At 37.9% G+C, this 22,935-nt stretch overlaps 1 protein-coding gene and 1 long non-coding RNA gene across 4 annotated transcripts; both read right to left on the bottom strand.

Moving 5' to 3' along the window:
• Nucleotides 1-13,239: 13,239 nt before the first annotated feature.
• LOC145116521 (uncharacterized) lies at nucleotides 13,240-16,179 on the bottom strand. Of its 3 annotated transcripts, XR_013712144.1 has the most exons (7): nucleotides 15,864-16,179; nucleotides 15,473-15,784; nucleotides 15,117-15,245; nucleotides 14,914-15,017; nucleotides 14,477-14,568; nucleotides 13,506-13,556; nucleotides 13,240-13,434 (listed from the first exon to the last, which is right to left on the bottom strand). It is a non-coding gene; the product is annotated as an uncharacterized LOC145116521 (long non-coding RNA). The 3 variants fall into 3 exon arrangements; XR_013712142.1 differs by having other exon boundaries at nucleotides 13,240-13,556; XR_013712143.1 differs by lacking the exon at nucleotides 13,506-13,556.
• Nucleotides 16,180-20,293: 4,114 nt separating this feature from the next.
• LOC145115261 (2-oxoglutarate-dependent dioxygenase 19-like) lies at nucleotides 20,294-22,914 on the bottom strand. The gene is made up of 4 exons (XM_079051516.1): nucleotides 22,490-22,914; nucleotides 22,155-22,390; nucleotides 20,873-21,203; nucleotides 20,294-20,619 (listed from the first exon to the last, which is right to left on the bottom strand). Exons 1-4 carry the CDS (start codon nucleotides 22,772-22,774, stop codon nucleotides 20,374-20,376), a joined length of 1,098 nt encoding a protein of 365 aa, XP_078907642.1. The 5' UTR covers nucleotides 22,775-22,914; the 3' UTR covers nucleotides 20,294-20,373.
• Nucleotides 22,915-22,935: the final 21 nt, after the last annotated feature.

Below are 22,935 nucleotides of genomic sequence, written 5' to 3'. Positions count from 1 at the left end.
TATTTAGGGGCGAAGCCCCTAAACGAACGGGGGGTCCCCTGGCTATATTAAAAAATGCATCAAAAATCCAATTTTAGAAAGTTGACCCTTTTTTCCCTGAGATCCGTTTAATGACAGGTTTGGTAGTTTTATGACAGTTTGTAACTGTCTATTGACAGTTTTCAGACAGGAATCATATATCCGTTTTTGGTCATTTTTCTGGTACATCTTGAAGAACATTTTCACATACATTCTCAGATTTCATTCTCTGAATTTCATCCAATTGAGTGTTCGATCTGTACCATCGAAATATTTCAATTTAATAGTGAATCACGACTTTCAGAGAATCCAAGCAATCTATTCATTCCCTAATTTCTAACAAATTACAAAATAACTACCTTTTTTGACATTAGTGCACGAAGGATCATTTTCGCAAGTGGTCAAATTGCAAGATCCTACATAGTTGCAAAATATGCTTTTCAGAGAAAAATGCGAAGATTTTTATTAGGTTTTGCAATTTTGGAGACGAGAAACACCCGTAAGTCAACAAGGTGGGATTTCATAGTTAATTCACCAAACTCATATTCCATTACATCTTTTATTTGAAATATACTAGTCATTTTTTAAAAATGTGTGTTAACTCATCCAATAAAAACAGGCAAAGGTAAAAGAGTAGCAAGGTCCTATAGGCATGCGGTCCTACAGTGGGGCAGCTGCCCCTACAACAACAAAAAAATAATAATTAAAATATAGGTTTTTTTCAAAAAAAATATTATATTTTAACCCTTCAAAATTATATATTTTGCCTCTTCAAAATATTTGACCCCCATGAAAAGTTATATAAAAAATAAAAAAAGAATAAAATAACAATATGAATTATTCGAAAATTCAAGATGACTATAAAGGCTTATAAGAACCCTTTATAAGGGTGGTGCTAAATTTGGCGGGTACGGTCAAATTTAGAAAACTGAATTGACAATTAATTCTAAAAATTAACCTTCTAAATAAGAAAGGGAATTTCAGAAAATTAAAGAAAACGGATATCATGTCATTAACACAAAATAAAATAACAATATGAATTATTCGAAAATTAAGGAAACATATATTTTGTCATGAAAACAGAATATATCATGTTTTAAGATTGCCCCTTTTGGCCCCGTTTGTCTTTCTCCCACTAAACGCTTCTGCCAGATCATCTATGTGCTCCGCATCATTCCCCCTCACTTGAGAGGAACTCGGGCTCGAGTTCTTGGGATAGATAGGTTCCTCTTGTGGGTAATACTTGTAAATATCGGAGAAGTTGAAAATTTTAGAGATGGACATTGAATTTGGAAGATCGACAACGTAGGCGTTATCATTAATCTTCTGTAAAACTTTGTAGGGACCATACTTTCATTGGCCCAACTTACTATAAGTGCCCACCAGGAAGCGCTCTTTTCGAAGGTATACCATCACCTCATCTCCCACCTCAAATAACTTGGGATGCCAACGTTTGTCAGCAGCTACTTTGTACTTAGCATTAGATTGAGCAATCTTCTCTCTCACCTCTTCATGAGTCTTCTACATGTCTTATATAATTTTATTAGTTTTATCGTCATTTTTCCCTGGCAGCTTAACCAAATCCATCACCTGTCATTAGGGATGAAAGTGGGTCCAAACCCGGACCGTTGGACCCGGACCCAGAAAACCCGAAACCCGGAATTGACGGATTATAAGACCCGATAACCGGACCGGTATACGGGAACCGGTTCCGGTTCGGTTCCGGGTATCGGAGCGGGTAAAGTGGGTATGGAACCGGTTGGAACCGGAATTTGAACATTGGAACCGGAATAAGAAAACTTCCAAAAATACCCCTGCTCGTATTTGCAGTTTCTGCAACGTTACATTATTACTTCTTAAAAATCGTTCAGAATCTTGATTGAGTATTGAATATGTATAAACTTGTAATTTGTTAATATGCAAAATCAAAGTAAAACAAGAAACATAAATATTGGGCATCTTTAATAAGATTCACGATGGTGGATACGAGAAGAGTAATTCTAAAGGAATTGCTGTTTGTTTCTTGGCTTCAATAGTATATTATATTCCAAGGCCTCAAATTAAGAATAATTCATAATAATCTCTTTGTTCTTTAAAGTTAAAATAAAAGGTATCATAAGTTCCAAAAATACCCCTGCTGGGATCTGTTTCTCTGAGAAAGCTAAATTCTATTTGATGCTTTTATTTGCTTTTATTTCCATTTTTAAAAACATCTTTAAACCAACTAACCAAGCAATGATCTTGATACTCCAGGTCTCCACCCACAACAACCAGTTTGAAACTACAACTTGTAATGGGTAATCACAGCTGGGCAAAAGAACAAGCCATGACCAATATGCAAATTTCACCAAGTGGATTCTCTGCCTTTCAGGGTAATAACGAGACCATATGATCAACTCTGTTCCACCTACAAACTTCCACAACCAGATATAAATTGCTTTCACAACAATTAGCATGTAACTGACTTAGACATAAAGAAACCCAACAATAGGTTGTAAGTGTAAACCTCACATAGACCAAACGTGTAGCTTATGGCCTTGTATCACTTGCACACACAATTATGGAATACAAACAACCAACTCCAAATTTATTCCATACCAAGAAATCCATCTGTATAACATTAGTGGTAACACATACACACACGAAAAGAATTGAGTCCACACCAAGACCCAATCCCATTCCAATGAGACATGAAATAATAAAAACCAGAGATCTCTATTGCTAAAAATTCCCATATGCGCGCAGCCAAACCCCAGGGAGAAATCAAACACACACCGGAGCAGTAGAGAAATTCAACACCTAGGTAGCCAACAAGATTTTCATGATGAATAAACTTAATTTTGAAAAGACAATTCATCTTAATGGATTTATGGACTGGAGCTTAAAACTCCAGCGTCTGGTATTTAATTCGGGTTCGGTTCTTTTTTTCGAATCCGGTTCTCAAACCCGTTGGACCCATACTCGGAATACCCGGAACCCGGACAAGGCCAATTTTTAGAACCGGGAACCAGACCGTTTAAGAATTTTCCGGTTATACCGGTTCCGGTTCCCGTGCGATTCCGATTTCGGTCCGGTTTTCCGGTTCTATAGCTCATCCCTACCTATCATGGGGGTGTTTTGTAGACCGCAACAGATGGTGACAACCCAGTCAAGCTAAGAATAGCACTGTTGTAAGCAAATTTGGCTTGTGCTAAGGCTACATCCCACATCTTAATTTCTTTTATGCCCACATAAACATCGAATCATGTTGCCCAAAGTACGGTTGACAACTTTAGTCTGCCCATCAGAATGTGGGTGGGCAGTACTACTAAAGTTTAGTTTTGTTCCGAAACACCCTGTGTAGACAGACAACCTCCTGAAAGAAGAGTTTGGCCACATAGACAGCATCAGATGTCTTCTTAGAGGGTATGAAATGGGCCATCTTTGAGAATCGGTCTACAACCACGAACATTGAATCTACCCCTCTTTGGGTTCGAGGAAGGCCTAAAATAAAGTCCATAGAAATATCCTCCCATGGTCTAGAAGGAATTGGTAGGGGCATATAAAGGCCTGTGTTTTGAGCCTTTCCTTTTCCTTCTTGGCAAGCCATACACCATTGGACAAAGCTTCCCATATCTCGTTTCAATTATGGCAAAAAATTACCTCTCTTCCACTGCAACAATTATCTTATATCTTCCAATATGTCCTCCTGCATGTAAGTCTTTGATTACTTTGTCTCTGAGGGAAGTTCTAGGAAGACACAAACGATTCCATTTGAATAAATATATCCTTCTAGAATAAGAAGGTCGCCCCTGTGTTGCTTTGTGTCGATTTCCTCCCATATCGCTTTAAAAATGTCATCAGTTTCATACAACTCCTTTAGTGTTTCAAACCCAACTACTTTGTTGCTGATGGTGACAAGAAGGGTTGTTCTTCTACTAAGCGCATCTGCTACTCTGTTGGAAGCTTCAGATTTGTGCTTGATGACGTAATTGAATTTTTCAAGAAAGCTTGCCCACCTTGCATGGACCTTGTTCAAGTGCTTTTAAGTCTAGAAGTATTTGAGAGCTTGATAATCTGAATAAACCACAAACTGTCGTTGGATCAAGTAGTGTTCCGAACGCCGCATGGCTTGAACTACAACATACAATTCTTCTTCATAGGTGGACCATTTATTACGCGCTTCATTGAGTTTCTCGCTATGGTAGGCAACACGTTTGCCTTCTTGGGATACCACTGCTCCAATACCAATTCCACAAGCATCCCATTCAAGTTCAAGAACTTTGTCAAAGTCAGGCAATGAGAACTTCTCCTTGATGAGCTTGAAGCTTCAATCTGCTTCATCCGTCCACTTAAATTGTCCCTTCCTTATACAGTTTGTGATTGGGGCCACAATGCCACTAAAGTTCCTGACAAATCTCCTGTAAAAGGTGGCCAAACCATGATAAATTTGGACCTTTGTGATGGTCTTTGGGGAGAGCCAATAACGAATAGCTTTGACTTTATCGTCATCCACATGAATGCCTTTAGAACTTACAATATAGCCAAGAAAAAGAAGTATGTCAGTTAAAAACATACACTTTTTCAAGTTGGCATACAAATCATTATCTTGTAAGGTGCTGAATATGGTACGCAGATGCTCCATGTGTTCCTTCTCCTTGTGGCTATAAATAAGGATGTCATCAAAATAGACAACCATAAATTTTCCCATGAAGGGTCACAATACTTGGGTCATCAGTCGCACGAAAGTGGTCGGAGCATTTGACAAGCTGAAAGGCATTACCAATCATTCATACAAACCATCCTTAGTTTTAAAGACTGTCTTCCATTCGTCCCCATGCCTGATCCGAATTTGGTGATACCTACTTCTCAAGTCTATTTTGGAGAATATCCTGGCACCTGAAAGTTGGTATAGAAGATCATCTAGACGGGGTATGGGAAAACGATACATGATAGTAATTTTATTGATTGCACGACTATCCATACACATTATCTAACTTCCATCCTTCTTTGGGGTTAGGAGGGCAGTTACTGCACAAGGACTGATGCTTTCTTAGATATGCCCCTTGCTCAAGAGCTCATTTACCTCCTCTCATGAAATTTCAAATTCTTTAGGGCTCATCCAATAGTGAGGTAGGTTTGGAAGACTGGCACCAGGTACTAGATCGATTTGGTGTTGGATGTTTCACAGTGGTGGCAACCTATCATGGGTGTCTTCTATAAGAAGTATGGAAAACATCATTGTGACACCCTAAAATTTAATGATTTTAAAAGCTATGGTTGTTATAAATTTCACGACATTTAATCATGAATCACAAAATATGGTTTAACAAAAACCCTTATTATATAAACAAATTCAAAACGTTTGGGGTGACAATTTTACATTTCAACAACTATATTAAAAGTTATTAAATGTTTTGTCTCACTTCGATGACTTACAAAGTCACTTATAGTTCCTGCTCTTGAACCTGAGACACATGGATATTTAGGGGTTGTTTCATAGTTGTTAACTAAGTTACAACTAAATAGGTTAGAAGTTGAATTAGTTAGAGGTTTGGACCGGGTTAGAAGCAAAACATAGCACCAAACATGTGGACTGAGGACTGAATCCAAGGGAGGGGCTGATTAGAAGCAAAATGAAGAACAAACTGGTTCAGTGTAACATTTCAAATTCCAAAATAATTTTTTTTCATTTTTTTTTAAAGATAGAATAAACAACCATTTTTATAAAGTTACATTCAAGTCAAACCATGTTCATAAACCATAATTTAAAATAAGATTTATAAGGAAAACAATGTGGAATCTCGAATCATAAAATCGTTGATGTGTGTGTGTACAATCTCACCTTAGCAATCCGATAAGTACCTGAAAAACCTTTGAATCCATAATTATAAACCAAACCTTAGTGAGTTCCCCAAAATACCCCATATAACAATACACATACAATGCATGCACACATGAGCCTACAATCTTACCGGACTACCTCACAAGGCGTACAATAAACCTGGACCCCTCTCTTGAGCCTACAACATATAGTTGGACCGCTCCCTTGGGCCTACAGTTTGACTGGATCGCCTCGTAAGGCCTACAATACACCTGGACCGCCTAGGTATCTTGGCCTACATCACGTAGAAGGACTCATTGGAGAAGAGTTGTGTTGCTTAAAGCTTGTGTATCCTAGATTATTTTTCCTTGATCTATCTTCTAAAGGTAAAAACTCTCAAACTTGATGATTCATTTGTTAGATCTTGCTTGTGAGTGGGTTTTTGTGCTTTTTGGTCCCATGAGTTGATTCTTGAGAGTATATGCTACTCCAGAAGTTTTGGGTTGCTTATTTTGATGTTTTAAAGGTCCCTTGTTCATAAAGTTTGTATCTTGATGGTTGTGGACCAACCATGCATGGTTTGTTGATCTCTTGGTCAAGCTAGTAGAATTGATTTAGGTTTTGGGTTTCTTGGAGCCATGCAAAGGCATCAAGTTGATGACTTTTTTATTAAGACACCCATTAGAACTAGATCTGAGCCTTGGGTGTAAAGTCTTAAAGTATTAAGCACTTTTAAGAAAGTCCTTGGTCATTTTGTTATGTTAAGAAGCTTAGGTTTGGTGTTGGGCTCTATTAAGTCATTCTAGGTCATAAAGTTAGGAACTTTATGACCCTAGACATTAATTACGCTTGAACTTGAGGATTTGGTCTTTTTCTCTTAAAGGAATAAGACCTAAAAATGGAGTTAAGGTTAGAGCACCATACGCCGAGCGTATTGAGGTGGTATGCAGGGCGTACGTACCAAGGTGCCTTAATGGGCCTTTTTGGGTCTTGGAACTTTTGGGGTTTTGAGCATGAATTGTTGGGTCAGATGTGGGAAGGGTAAAATAGTCTTTTACCCATTGATATGATAGAGTATGAATTGGACTTTGGACTATCGAAATTTCCTTAATTATTGATTAGGGATAATTTGGATATGTTCAGTGTGAAGAGCCCAGAAGCAACACCGAGTGTGATTTGTTATCTACAGACTGAGGTGAGTTTCCTTCTCTATACACGTGGGTCGAAGGCACCAATACCGGCCCACTAGGTTATGTTTGTAGGATGATAATTGTTTTTGTGATAATTTCCTGTTATGCATGTATATGCTTGTTGTCTCTATGACTCTTACTGTTATGATTATATGCAAGCTGTAGGGGTGAAATAGATTCGATACCGGTTGAAAGAGACCTAAGGGGTTGAAACATACCAACTACCAGTTGAAAGAGACTGAAGGGGTTGAAATATACCCAGTACCGGTTGAAAGAGACCGAAGGGGTTGAAATAGACCCAATACCGGTTGAAAGAGACGAAGGGGGCGAAATAGACCCATTTATGTTTTTACTGTTATGTATGTATGGTATGGGGTATTTTGGGGAAGCTTACTAAGCTTTGTACTTACAGTTTTCAGTTTATGTTGTAGGTACTTCTAGCTCAAAAGGGAAGGGCCCGACTTGATCGCACCGCAACCGCCCATGTTTTCCGCATTATGTGATTTTGGGATTTTTTTACTCTGATGTTATTTCACTATGATATACTTTCGGTTGTTTTGACATGTTTATTGGATGTTTTGAAAAGAATTAAAAAAAAATATTTTGTCTGAGATTTTGGGATGTTACGCGTTGGTATCAGAGCCTTGGTTTGAAGGATTCGGGCATACTGTCGGGTGTCTGAACTCAAACCGAGGATTTTGTAGATTTTTCATAAAAAGAAACTTTTTATTAAGGGATTTTAATAAAAAAAGGGGTGCGATGCGTGCAATCAGCCGAACTCAAGTAAGTAATTCCCAAAATACCCATACATGTTTTATGTTTGATGTTCAATATGAGTATATAAGAATTTCATGCAAGATTAGGCTAAGGATCTGCTCAGAATTCCATGATAAGCTACTAGGAGACATGCCTTTATATGTCTGTTGAATGAGCCTTTGGAACTGCATGCTAGTATGTATTCAGATGTTGGATAGAATGGCCTGATTAGGTTATGCTCTGTTTTGGATAACTCGATGTTAGAATGTTGCTTGCTTTGTGTTTTCAGAGACCTCCATTAATATCAGCTAACTATTAAGTGAATACGTTAGGTTAAATGTTGCAGGGATTAGATAATTTTAGAAGGTTAGGTTTAACTTTATTATGCAACTCTTGTTTGAGTCCAATCGTTATACTTTGAGACCTTGCAGTCGAAGAATTTTCTATTGTCTGTGGAATGCAATTGTATTCGTAAGCTAGTTAGAAGGTATTATAGGGAGTCTCTTCTGCAACTGATGGCGGAGAGGGGTATGAAGGGAATCATGGGAAAGCCTAGGAGGAATGTTGCAATGTGCTGGGTGTGAGCATTTTCGGAAGAGAAATCCTAGAAGGAGAATCTAGGAAGGTTAGTAGTGTGTCCTCGGTTGAGGGCGGGTATTCGTGATTGGATCGGATGGATGTGGACAGGAGTAGTTACTTAGAGGATCCGAGATGGTTCTTGGGGAAAGTATGGATAGGTGTGGAAGGTAGTATTGGGCCCGTACTACTTAAAGCACAGGATCCGTACTCGACTCGAGGATAATTTAGGGGATTCTAAGGAACCGGTTAAGGGACGATGGCATGATTCGGCACCATGATTTGTTGTAGTGTGTTTTTGTCTTTATCGGTTTCACGGTTATGGTCGTTCATGCTAAGGATGGTCTGGTGATTGTTTGGGCTTTAGTGGCCATGTTAGTTTGGGTTTGAATGATGCAGACCTAGGTGAGTCAGTTGATTATGAGGTCTTGAGGTCCTTGCTTGTGGAGGTGTCATTTGAGTCACGGGACTCAAGAAGGAAGCGATTATGATGATATGTTCGAGTAGTGCAACCAGGGGCTAAGTGATTGGCAGACGGATTGGGATGCCACTATCATCGATAGGGGTTATGTACTTCTAGCTTTCTGCGTTTAAAGGAAATAGAGAGTAGACATGTGATTTTCAAAGTTGGGATGTAGTCCCGACATGAGTCTAGAAGATTGTGGTTTTCTTTGTCGACAGGTATGACAGTGTAGGAATGCATAAAAGGATTTTTTTGGTATGGTTGCCTTGAGATGGGATCAGGGGTCTGCTTTCTTTGAATTTAGTTAGGTCAGGTACTAGTTCATTATTTCAGGTGATCAAAGGAAGTGAATCAGGAGCGACAACTTTTGTTGTCTCTGGTGTATCCTAACTAAGAGAATGATGCTTCTCATATTTATGAGTAATGCTGCGAATAATGATTTGTTGGGGAATTATTGGCGAGGTGTGTGGTAGTCCATTTTTTATATATAAAGAGTCGGAGCTATGAATAGACCTTCATAATTATTGCTTGGGCATCTGCAGGGGATTCTTGATGTTGAAAGCGGTTATGATTGGGAGGTTTCCGAGGTCTCCATATGAGTTTCGGGATATCTTTGAGTTGCTTGGTCTTCATCTGGAGGAGCATCTTGCGTTGTTTTATACATTCCGAGAGTCATGGAGGGTATGTATTTGGTTGAGTAGGTTTGAGTATTGATTTTTTGCAACGTCAGTTGGTGGTAGTTCGAACCCTAAGTGGGGGAGAACTAAGTATTTTGCTTGGAGGATCATCGATCTATTAGAGTACATGGTATCAAAAGGATGGAGGCGTAGGGATCTATGGTATGTAGATGAGAGGCTTTGGTTCAGGATTTGGTCAATACATGGGTGCAGAGCAAGTTGCTATCAGATGTGTGTGTCCAGGAATGCAAGAGTCGTCTTCACGACCAGAAGCTGTGGACAAGGAGCTCGTTTTAGACATTGGATTCCTTTTGGGAACTCCGATGATTATGTCATGAGGCGTTTGGGTCGCTCAGGTTGAGTATCGGTTGTTGAGGGATTTGTCAACTCGTTGCATAAATTGCTATCCATAATCTAGGTTGGGCAGTTATTGATCGGTGAATCAGTCTTAGAGTTTCGTATGTTTAGTTTCGCATGGATTTTGTTCAGTGGTGTATTGGGTCATTGGATTAATTGTCAATGCATTCTCGATCGTTGGTCATTTCGGTCATTGTCAATAGCGGAAGTTCTTCGAAAGTTTCGAGTTGTATCAGTTGGAGTTCAATGGATGCGTCAATCTATCATCAAGTTATGTATGTTTTATATTTTTGGTTTCTGATTATGTTACCCTTAATTGTTGGTTGGGGAAGTATTATTCATAGCAGCCTCGAGTTTGGCAGATGTCTTTGGTTAGTGGAAGTTTGGATGTTGGAGCAGCATTGTATAGTTTTCCATGTATGACTTTGATCTACGTAGAATCTAATTTTGGCATGTTGTGTCGGTAGGATTGATTCAACTAAAGTTTTGGCAGCATTTACAGATCACCTTGGAAGTCTTCTCGAGCTTGTTATGTATTGGTGGAATCTGTTCAGTTTCAATCAAGGTGTGGGATCTGGTTCCGTTCGTTCATGAGGATGTTTCTGATAACGGATGAGGATCTCCATTTCATTAGATCTAATGGCACTTCATCCTTTGGGTAAGGTTGTGAGGAAGAAGGAATGCAGTAGATCTAGGGATGGTTTTGTGTTCCCCTTTGAGGATGTATATTGTGGTATCTCATCAAATATGGTTATGAGGAGGTGTTTATGGACTGAGTAAGATAGCATGAGAACATCTGGTCCGAATTCATTGGTACGGTTCTAAATTGGTTAGTAGCCCTTGAGTTGGAGCAAGAGTAGAACCGCCTATCTCATTCCTTGGTTGTGTGCGACCATGTTTTCGTCTGACTTTGCATTGGTAGAAGCCTGTGTTGTTCAAGGAATTGTATGTTATAGAAGGGTTTGGCTCGTAATGTGTTTAGATAGTGATTGAGAGGGGTGTTGATTGGGTTCCTGCAAGTTGGTGGGTTGATGGTTAAGTACCTTTAGGCCCCTATGGTGCTGGTCGTGATTCTTCTGGTCAATGGTGGAATTATGACAAGATCGGCTTAGTACCGTGAGCTTATCATTCTAGTGGTTAGATGGTGTCACGATGTGTCATGAACTAGGGGTTGTATGACTCACATTGGTGGAACCCGATAGTCATTTCATTGAGACTCTTGGGTCTCGAATCGTTAGCTTTATTGGCATGGTTGGGTGTTAGTGTATTTTTTAGATTTGGGAGACTCAATGACCAACTGTTTTGGATCATGTGTGCCGCAAGAGTTTGTTGGGAATATTAGTGGTGAATTGGAAGTATCTTGTTGGATGGTTGTATTATAAAACCCATTTATTGGTGGGTTGTTTATTAGGAATTTGGATACCAATGTTGGGTATTGGTTCTGAACTTCGGGTCATGAAGTTTAAGGTAAAAGTCTCGAATGATTTATCAGGTGGATGTATACCTGAGCTGATGCGGAATTTGGATGCAACGTGAGATTCTTGGATTGACCATCATTATGCTCGTGGGGGCAGTGGGTTGGTGATGACTTGTTAGGAATTCAAGTGTATATTTAAGGTTTTGGGGACAATTTCCAGACTTTGGGTTGGTTGAAATTCATGATCGATATATTCTAAGTATTCCTTCTGCATGGTTGAGTGGTGTTCCTAGTCAGGAATTAGGGGCGGGTACGTCAAATGAATGAACAACAGTCTTATGGAATAATTTATGGGGTTTTAAATTAATGGGTTTCAAGCTTCAAGAAGTTTCCCGCTTTGAGTGGCTGACGTTGTGATTTGAGGTCTTCCAGTTGGGAAGAGTAAGGTAGTTGTTTCAGTTCTCAAGAAGAGCAATTGGGTTTCTTTCATTGGATGAGGGCAGAGTGTTAAGGTTCATTTTTTCATAGGGATAAGTGTTTTATGCTACAATGGGGTTTGGACGACAGGATTAGAGGACGTTCGTCTGATTGGGATGAATATTCAGTCTTAAACATAATTCAGGAAGTGCTGGTAAGATCGATTAGGATGGCAGAGGATGTAGTAAGGTATGATTTAGATGATGAACATCTAATTTAAGTGGAGGAGAGTTGTAACACTCTGTTTTAATTCGTTTCTTAATTCGGGGTCGTGACCCGAAGATTAGTTTTTATAAGGCTTCGGTCTTGGGCAAAGAGAGGTTTAGACCCATTTGGATGTGGGTAATGTAGATTTTGTGATCCAAGAGTTCAGTTTTTGATTTGGAGCACAAGGGTATATTGGTAAAGTAATGGTTCAAACCTTTTAATGAATTTAAGGATTTTAGTTCGATGTTTTTTAAGTCAAAAGTAAATAGATAGGGTTGTAGATCTTCTCAACACTTTTCCGTGGATATAAGGATCGTCGAAAACGGAGTTGGAACGAAGAAGTTAAGCCCATTTGAAGTTATGAGGATTTTGGGCTAAGTCGGGAACGCTGGGTGTACAAGGAATGTACGTTGGGCGTTCATGACTGGTTGATTGCGAAGGTTCCTTCAGGAACGTTGGGCGTTCCATATGAACGTTGAGCGTTCGCGACCTATACTTAAACCCTAATTTTGGGTCTTGGACCCTATTTAGGGCCTTAACTTATTTCCAAACCTCCTTACCTTCACCCTCCACCCTCTTATGTTGTTTCCTCAAAACCCTAGCCTCATATGAAAGATTATTGAGCTTTTGAGTGATTTTGGTGGGTTTTTGGTGCATTTGGAAGAAAAAAAAAACTCATTGGAGAAGAGTTGGATTGCTTAGATGTAACATCCCAAAAATTCAGAGAAAATTTTCATTTTTAAATTCATTCCAATCTTACGGTAATCATGTCAAAACAATCGAGAGTATATCATAGTAAAATATTATCAGAGTACAAAATCCCAAAATCACATGATGTGGAAAAACATAGGTGGATGTGGTGCGATCAGGTCGGGTCCTTCCCCTTCGAGCTGGAAGTACCTAAAACATAAACTGAAAACCCATTACTACAAAAATACCCTTTAATGACACACATTGCGTGTCGTAAAACGCACAGATGACATGCAAATGCGTGTCAAGGAAGGCCATGTCATAAAGAAAGACGACACGCTTTTGCGCGTCGTAAATTTATGACGCACGTTTACAACGCGCAATGCGTGTCAAGGAAGGCCCTGTCATAAAGAAAGACGAAACATATTTACGTGTCGTAAACTTACGATGCGTATTTACGACTCACATTGCGTATCATTAAAGCCCCTATCATAAATGAAGATGACACATATTTGTGTGTCATAAATTTCAACAACCATTTACAATACGCATTTACGACACACATTTAAGAATAATAAGAAAACAATTCATTTCATACGATAAATGTATTAACATTTAAACTGAATCACATTCAATAATCTCATTATACAAAATGTATACAAATAATCTCTCTAAATTTGACCAGAAAGAATAATCAATAACTAATGGAACATTAGAAGGGATTAAGATACATGAATCAACTTTCACCAAATCAAGAAGCACCATCACATCATCCTCCAACATGATCAGTGTGAAAACATGACCTAGATTGTCAACCATCATGAAAAAAACCCACAAGTTATGAGAAAAAATGAAAAAAAAAACTGATACTTACCAAGTGTTGTCTTCTGTATTGATATTAAACCGCTTAATGATACCAATTGATCTAAAAAAACACATAAATCTTTAAAAAACACATTTTACAGACAAGGAGGGTATACCCGTATTTTTAGGCCAATTAATTGAATTTATATATCACATGGCCAAAATTGAAAAGGAAAATCATGTTTGCCTCATTTATGTTTTTGTACTTCATAATGAGTACAGAATATTAATCTTGAGAATAGTAACATTAATTCACTTCATTTCTTAAGAGTATAGAAGCAAACTCCTCTCATACTTAAGAATAATGTTTGGCCTCATTTATGTTTTTGTACTTCATAAGATTAAGTTCTTAATGTGAAAAGTGAAACTTACATAATTAAGATCAAAGTATGCAAAAAAGTAGAGGGTAAGTAAAAGGGTTAATCTCAAAAAAGTGAAGAAATTTTTCAACACATTTATCTCCCCTTAGTATTTTTCATAGTATTATTATCTTTTTTTTCCACTTAGATTTCATAAGAATTATGATTTTTTTTTTAATTTTCTTATATATAAAAACACAAAAGATAATAACATTATATGAATTTCTATAAAAGGCACAGAAAAACTGAAAACATTAGATTAGTAATCTATTTACCTATCTTACAAAATGCCACAAAAAATATTGAACTATTAATTAACTTTTACTTTATGGACTCTAAATCCAAGGTTTTTCCAACACAAAAAGTGAAAATTCAACAAAGGAAAAAGTACTACAGTTTTGTAAATTTTCATCTAGCCTCTGTACATTCGTGTTCAGACATAATCTAATAATCAAACTCCACATTCCATAACAAAGCAATAACCATATTATCTTCTCGGTAGTTTGGAGTTTAAAGTTCTAGATAAACAAAAAGTCCTAGTTTACTTTGTATCCCTCATTTGGAAAAGGAAAACCAAGAAGACAAGAATCATATATATAAGGTAACTAAGCTTTTGACTTACTAATAAAAGGCTAGAAACCAAGAAGAAAACAAGGAGGACCACTTGAGGGATGAACAACTTCTAGTTGAGGCGATGAGGTTGTGACAACGTGACTGTGAACAAGTAAAAGAAGACAACTCTCAAATTTTTGTTATAATTTTGGCCATCTACAATCAACCATAAATCCATGTTTTTACTTTATATTTTTCCTTATCTATCTTTTCAGAATTGGGTTGTTTTTTTTATATTGTTTTTTAATTTAATCTCAAACAAAAGGTGTCTGAGCCCATAAACAAAGGGTGTCCATCTCAAAACTATTATACAATTTATATATCTTTTTTCAGAGTAAAGGGTATCCATTGACACCCTTTGAATGCATATGAATTCGCCTTTGGTTACAACATTTTATAAATTTTCTGCAAAAGTTTTTCATTATTTAAATGAAATTGGTTTATTACCTTGTAGGCAGTGTATACACTACATTGTATCTTTATGGGCTTTCAAGAGTAACTGCAATATCACCTGATTTGTATAATGACTTTCCTGAGAGCGTGTAGAACAACTATGGGGATTGAAGTTAAAAAAAATTATGATTTTCAATACATAAATAAGCTTAAGGGGATTAAAGTTAAACACATTATGAGAGCATGTAAAAAGTCACCTCTTTGACAGTTTTGTCCTTCTGTTATAAACAAGCAAGGATCGACTTCATCCCACAAGGACCTGTTCTTTCTTCCTTTTTTATTCTCCCACAAAATCTTCTACCAATATGCTCACGGATGTCTTCAATCTTGTACAAATCCAATCAAAATCAACGTTAAATTGAAAATACTAACCAATTTCTCTATCGATTAAGAAAAAACAAGTGATTATTCACTTGAAATTGGTGCATACCCAAATCACAATAAAGATTAAAATGAAAAACCATGTTTAGAGAGAGAGAAAGGGCAATCTTCAAGAAAAAGAAGTGTATTACTGTGTAAAAAGGAAATCTTCAAGTAAATATCATATTCTTACCATGATATGGTCACGATGACATAGACGTCAAATGAAAAGAGGAAAACCAACAGAAACACCAACCATCTTCTTCATTAAGGGACCCCTTTTCCTCATACATGAGATTTCCCACATGGTCCTCGGAACCACCGTCATTGCACAATCAAAGTATGAACGGTGGGTAAACAAGAGTGCAGAATCGTCATGCCTATAGATTGAGAAAAGAGGGTTCACTGTAATCCGGGAAGGATTTATGGTTGTAAGGAAGTATTATAATAAGGAGGAGAGAGTGGTGGAGAGAGAGTGGATTCTGGAAACCTAATCACTTTCAACCTACACATAAAAAAAACCAGTGATTATTTCATGGATTCTTTATCTTCTTCAAAGGATGTTAGAGAGAGGAAAAAGATACGTGTGTGAGAACGAAATGGACGAGGAGAGAGAAGCGGTGGTGGGTCTGGGTTGTCATCTTCAATTTGTGAAACGGTTCCATGTGTTGTTTCATCAGACACAACAGTGTTGATGTCGATGTCATCAGATGCACTCCGGACTCTTAGAGCTGATGGGGTTCGATGCTGGTGGTGGCAGCTTAGGGCTTGCAAAGAGAAAGAGAGAGAGTGCAGAGGTAGAGGAAGACGGGATGCTTCAAAAGGATTGACAGCCTCACAATTCTATTAGGGTTTTTTGGTAGAGGATTTTAGAAGGAGAAGAAGGAGATGCGATCAGGCGGGGTGTTTAATTTTTTGGGATTTCATTTCCCCCCAAAGGCTATTAAAAAAAATAGAGAACGCGCCTTCCCAAAAAAAATATAAAACGAAACCTTTACACGACACACTTTATGATAGGTGTACTCCGTGTTTTCTTTTACACTAATTTTAGGGCACGGAAAAATGCGTGTCCTCTATCCTTCAAATTTTAGAAAACTGACATTATTTTTACGACACGCAAAAAATGTGCATCTTAAATCCGTGTGTGTCATTGTTTGCGTGTCATTCAAAGGGTTGTTTTACAGTAATGACTGTAAGCACAAAGCTTAGTGAGTTCCCCCAAAAAACCCCATACGATACATATAACAGTCAAAAACATATTGGGTCTATTTCATCCCCTTCGGTATCTTTCAACCAGTATTAGGTCTATTTCACCCCTTTTGGTATTTTTCAACCGGTATTGGGTCTATTTCACCCCCTTCGGTATCTTTCAACCGGTATTGGGTTTATTTCACCCCTTCGGTATCTTTTAACCGGTATCGGGTCTATTTCATCCCCTTCGATATCTTTCAACCGGTATCGAGTCTATTTCACCCTACCTCTACATATATAATCACAACAATAAAAGACTCAGAGACATCAATCAGGTACAGGGACAACATGTAATTGTCATGAAGACAATCATCATACTACAAACATAATCTAGTGGGCCGGAATTGGTGCCTACGACCCACGTCTACAATGAAGGAAACTCACCTCAGACTGAAGATATTAAATCACACTCGAGCTGCTGACTCGTGAAATCCTCTCACTCTAAATCACAAGTAATAAAACCCTAATTAAAAATTATGTCAATAATCCAACCCGATAGTGCAAACCCTAAAAAGGTTGCTTAACCCTTCCCTTATTAGGCCTAACCCACCAAGGCCCAAAAACCATTAGCCCCAAGCCCAGAAGATAGTATATATCCAAAATAGGCCTAAGATCAAGAAGGCCATCACCGAAAAGCTTGTGGCCCAAGTCCCTAAGTCCAAAATGACACAAGGCTTAAAACGCCCAAATCCTCTTTGGTGAGTATACTCAGCGTACCACCAGTATGCCCGACATACTCACAAGCCTTGCATCGTCGGGACATTATGAGCGTACGCGCATCGTACGTCTAGGTACGCCCGGCGTATGCTGCAGCTAGCCAAAATCTCTTTTCAAGGTCTTAATCAGTTAAGACCTAACGTCCAATTTTAGATCTAAGCTTATTAGAGCGTATTAAGCCATAAAGTTGCAAACTTTATGCTTTTTCATGTCTTAAAAGGGTCAAATCTTGGACTTTATCATACTAACTTCATGAAACAACCTTTAACCTTTGGATGGTTAAACTTAATCCATCAAGACACCATTTTTATGCTCAAGGGACATCAAAAACACTAGGATCTAACATTATTTTATTCTAGAGTAGCTTATACTCTCAAGAACCACCTTAAGGACCATAATATGAAGAACATAAGCCCTAAACTAAAACTAACACATGGAGTCATCAAGGTAGGAGATTTTTACCTCTAATAAGCTAGAAATTGTGAGAAACCTCTGGATCTACAAGCTCTTTCTTGTCCAATGCTTCTCCAAAAATCTTCTTCTTCTTCACTAAGAACCACACACACAAAACACACACATAAGCTCAATATTTTGGGAAAATGGATTAGGGTTTCGATATATGGCTCAAGAGGTAAAGGAGGCTGATAAAGTGAAAGAGGTGAAGGACTTAATGTGTTTAAATAGGGTGAAAACCCTAAAAATTAGGGTTTACCCCTGGCTCGCGTACGCCTTGAGTACATATGGGTACGCTCATCGTACGTAGGGGACACCCCCCTCATGCAGCCACTAGAGTATGCCCGACATACCATGTGTACGCCCAGCGTACTCGAACCCAAGGGTCCAAATGCAGGAAATAGTGGCTAAGGGCTTTACCTGACAAATCAAGTGTTACATTAGCGCTTGTGGATCCTATCTTAGTTTTCCTTGATCTATCTTCTGAAGGTAAAAAGTCTCAAACTTGATGGTTCATTTGTTAGATCGTGCTTGTGAGTGGGGTTTTGTGCTTTTTGGTCCCATTAGTTGATTCTTGAGAGTATATGCTACTCTATAAGTTTTGGGTTGCTTATTTTAATGTCTTAAAGGTCCGTTATTCATAAAGTTTGTATCTTGATGGTTATAGACAAACGATGCATGGGTTGTTGATATCTTGGTTATGCTAGTAGACTAGATTTGGGTTTTGGGTTTGTTGGAGCCATGAAAAGGCATCAAGTTGATGAGTTTATTGATTAAGACACCCATCAGAATTAGATCTGAGCCTTAGGTGTAAAGTCTTAAAGTATTAAGCACTTTTAAGAAAGTCCTTGGTAATTTTGTTATGTTAAGAAGCTTAGGTTTGGAGTTGGGCTCCATTAAGTCATGTTAGGTCATAAAGTCAAGAACTTTATGACTCTAGACATTCATTAGGCTTGAACTTGAGGATTTGGTCTTTTGGTCTTAAAGGAATAAGATCTAAAAATGGAGTTAAGGTTTGAGCACCGTACGCCGGGCGTATTGAGGTGGTACGCAGGGCGTACGCACCGAGGTACCTTAATGGTCCTTTTGGGGCCTTGGAACTTTTGGGGTTTTGGGTCATGAGTTGTTGGGTCAGATGTGGGAAGGGTAAAATAGTCTTTTACCCATTGATATGATAGAGTATGAATTGGACTTTGGACTATGGAAATTTCCTTAATTATTGATTAGGTATAATTTGGATGTGTTCAGTGTGAAGAGCCAGGAAGTTGGACCGAGTGTGATTTGTTATCTTCAGACTGAGGTGAGTTTCCTTCACTATACTCATGGGTCGAAGGCACCAATGTCGGCCCACTAGGTTATGTTTGTAGGATGATATTTGTCTTCGTGACAATTTCTTGTTATGCTTGTATATGCTTGTTGTCTCTGTGACTCTTACTGTTATTATTATATGCTAGTTGTAGGGGGTGAAATAGACCCGATACCGGTTGAAAGAGACCGAAGGGGTTGAAATATACCCATTACCGGTTGAAAGAAACCGAAGGGGTTGAAATATACCCAATACCGGTTGAAATAGACCGAACGGGGTGAAATAGACCCAATACTGGTTGAAAGAGGCCGAAGGGGTTGAAATATACCTAGTACCGGTTGAAAGAGACCGAAGGGGGCGAAATAGACTCAATTATGTTTTGACTGTTATGTATGTATGGTGTGGGGTATTTTAGGGGAGTTCACTAAGCTTTGTGCTTACGGTTTTCAGTTTATGTTTCAGGTACTTCTAGCTCAAAAGGGAAGTGCCCGACTTGATCGCACCGCAACCACCCATGTTTTCCGCATTATGTGATTTTGAGATTTTGTACTCTGATGTTATTCCACTATCATACACTTTCGGTTGTTTTGACATGTTTATTGGATATTTTGAAATGAATTAAAAATAAAAATTTTATCTGAAATTTTGGGATGTTACAAAAAGAGCAAATATAGTTCCAACTACATAAAGAAGGAAACTATAGTGTCGACTACAAATAAAAGGTGAGGCCATTTAAAGTCAAAGGAGCATTTCAACTCACCATCAAAGAAGCAAAGGAAAGAAACACATGATGACGTTTTAGGTACCTTATTTATCCGGTTATTACGCGCACATACACGGGCGGATCTACTATGGTGTCAGTAGTGTGACCATCAACACCTGGTTTTTGCGGAAGCAGTGCAAAAATTTCGAATGTGTTTTTCTTTTTTCTACTATAAAATATGTCACCTGCAACACCTACTACATATCGACAATACCTACTACGAAATCCTATGTTCAACCATGTGGGCATATATTATTACTCTTTTGTATCACATGAAGTTAGAAATAAATTGCCATGCCTTTATTGTGGTTAGATGGTGCCTATATTATACAAATTGCAAATGGAGATTTTGTTACGGTACGCCATATTGTATAAAGATTATGTATTGAAAATTTACGAAAATACCAGTTGAGGGGTTGAGTAGGGGTTGAAGTTGAGGGGTTGAGTGCGTCATCTGGTATTTAGTTGAGGGTCCATCTAGCTAGTATTTAAAAACCTTGACCTAAGCATATATACATAACTCATTGACAAACATCAACAATGCAATACTAGATGAACATTAATATGACACAAGATATCACACAAGACGCATATACATTTTTCCTCATACCCGCACACAGTCCAAACAAGTTTTTCCAACAATTTGGTTGCCTTGTTGCATTTCTAGATATTCCTTATATTTCATCGGAACAAACGATGCGGGACACCTTTCTTCGTCTACCAACTCATAAGCCGGCCTCACCACCGTATCCAACGACGGCCCATTCGCTACAACTACCGATATCCTCGTGGCCACATTATTTACAATCGCACGATGCTCCACACTCTTGTACTTCCCATTACTAAAAATCTGCAAGCAAAAAACACACATAAGAGACATGACATGATATAATAGGTTTTGTTGTGTGTGGCATGCATTGGATAGACATCAAGATCAATTTCAATAGAATTTTTTTTTAGACCCGCCCAATAAGGTTAGGACATATACTAGCTCTCAATCTCTCGGTTGCGCAAAAGATATGAATGCGCTTCCTAGTCCTCATCATCACAAATAACCATAGAAAGTTCGTTCAGTCCTGTTTAACAAACACAATGTTATGTACCTCAAGGTGGTCGGCAGTATTGACGAGAAACGAGCCAGGAAAGGTATCATTCACATTGACCCATTTGCCATTGTGTTTGATTTGAAGTCCGCCTACACCATTGTTGATGAGGAGCGTCAAGAGGCCATGATCCGAATGAGGGGGCAACCCTATTGCAAGTTCAGGCTGTGGGCAAGGGGGGTAAAGATTTACAACAAATATTTGTAAACCGGATTCCAATTTCAAAGTATTTTCTATGCAAGATTGGTCGAGTCCTAAGCTCATTGATATCCCGTTAAGTAACCCTCTTACTATTTCTCTGGTTCTTTTGGAGTACTCCAACATAATCTCACTGCAACACATATTGACGCCTTTGATTTTCAATTTCAAACTTATAAACTCTGAAATTCAAACTTGATAAGGAATTTGTTAAAAATCCAGAACTAACAACTTTTTTTTATGATGATATTTCATGATTAAATTCAGTGCACATGTCAATTACTTCCACCGAACCTCAAGAATTCATATCATATTTAATATACCTGACCTCAAAAAGTAGGTGATGTTTCTTTAGAACTTTAAGTTATATAATAATGTTTCCTTTTTTACTTAATGAAAAGTCAGGGAAACGAGTCCCCACTAATTGCTCTACCCTCATTTATTTATTTTTCTTTGAAAAAAGTGTCCACTTATATTTTTAAATATTTTCTAAACATCATCTTTTAAAACAATTTTAAACTTCTCTTAAAAGAAAAGAAAAGAAAAACAGAATCTCAAAGCCTCTTTTACTATAAGACATCGAGTTGTACATCTACAATCCAGAGAAAACACTTTTTTTTTCTTCAAGAATACAATTACAAAGAAAAAGGTAACAACCTTTAGACTCGAACCCACAACCACTTGGTTCAAAAATACTTGACATGTATCAATTGAAGGGGTCCCCTTTAGATTTTTGTAATTATATCATAGAACTTTTACCCTCAAAAGCAAAATGGTAATCAATTCGTATATTTTGTCCTCTTTACAAATTTTGTGGCTCCACTATTACCCAAAGTCAATAGGTTTCTAAAGCAGCCTAATACAAATCGCTTGAGTGTAGTTTGTTGACCAAAAATAGATAACCAAACACACACAATCTTGATAAGAATTGGTTGGCAATGAAAGCAACCCTTTTGTTTTTTTCACATTGAAAGGACCATATTTACTCCAAGAGGTTGTTCAATAAAAGAGTTTGACCTTATGTCAATTGTCCAAAATACCCTTTCAATAACCTTTGTACAAGAATATGAACACTGAAACTTACCTGAAACCTACAGGTTTGTTGGGAGAGTGAAATTCCGGGTGTACAATAACTTTCAGAAAATCCCTCCAGCAAAAAACCTTATCTTTCTTAGAGTTAAAGCTTGTTCCATATCTAATTGGATCAAGAACATCCTTTTCTTCAAAATCTTTCTTCTCTTCGTCTGTCAAATTGAAAAATTCATTCGATTTTTCAACAACCATGTTCATCAAATCTTCGGGAACCCCATGATTAATCACCTAAACAATTCAAAATCATTAAAAACAGATTAAAATTACTCTGCATGCAGCCATAGTTGAAGTGACCAAATTCACGATTTATAACAACTTAACAAGTACCTGAAAAAAGCCCCAATCTTTGCATGCGTCACCTAGCTCCTGGATAACTTGCAAACGTAAGGAAGGATCCGGGGATGTGAGTAGGGAAAAATCAATGGTGGGGATTGAATCTTGAGAGTTTGAAACAGGGGATTCATTAGGGTTTGTGGTGTAGGCGTAGATTGATGGGATGGAGTTGAGGTCAGGTGATTCTGATAATCTTTTAACAAAGTTCATCTTGAAATGAACAACACGAGTTATATAAACATAAACTAGCATATTTATACACACATAAAGGCCATACATACGAAAATATCATGACGAAGGTTTGCCACATGTGATGATTATCTTCACATAAACCATATGTCATGTCTTTAGAAAGCAACAAGCTTTTATCTTGTCATCATCAGAGAGAAAAGCCAAAATTGAATCGAGAAACTGATAATTGTCATATAAGAAAGCAAGTA

The sequence above is a fragment of the Lactuca virosa genome, chromosome 5 (genome assembly GCF_052849685.1).
Source record: "Lactuca virosa cultivar CGN04683 chromosome 5, Lactuca_virosa_CGN04683_v6, whole genome shotgun sequence".
NCBI lineage: Eukaryota > Viridiplantae > Streptophyta > Magnoliopsida > Asterales > Asteraceae > Lactuca > Lactuca virosa.
The sequence above is the reverse complement of the archived record's forward strand: the minus strand, read 5'-3'. Positions and strand labels throughout refer to the sequence as shown.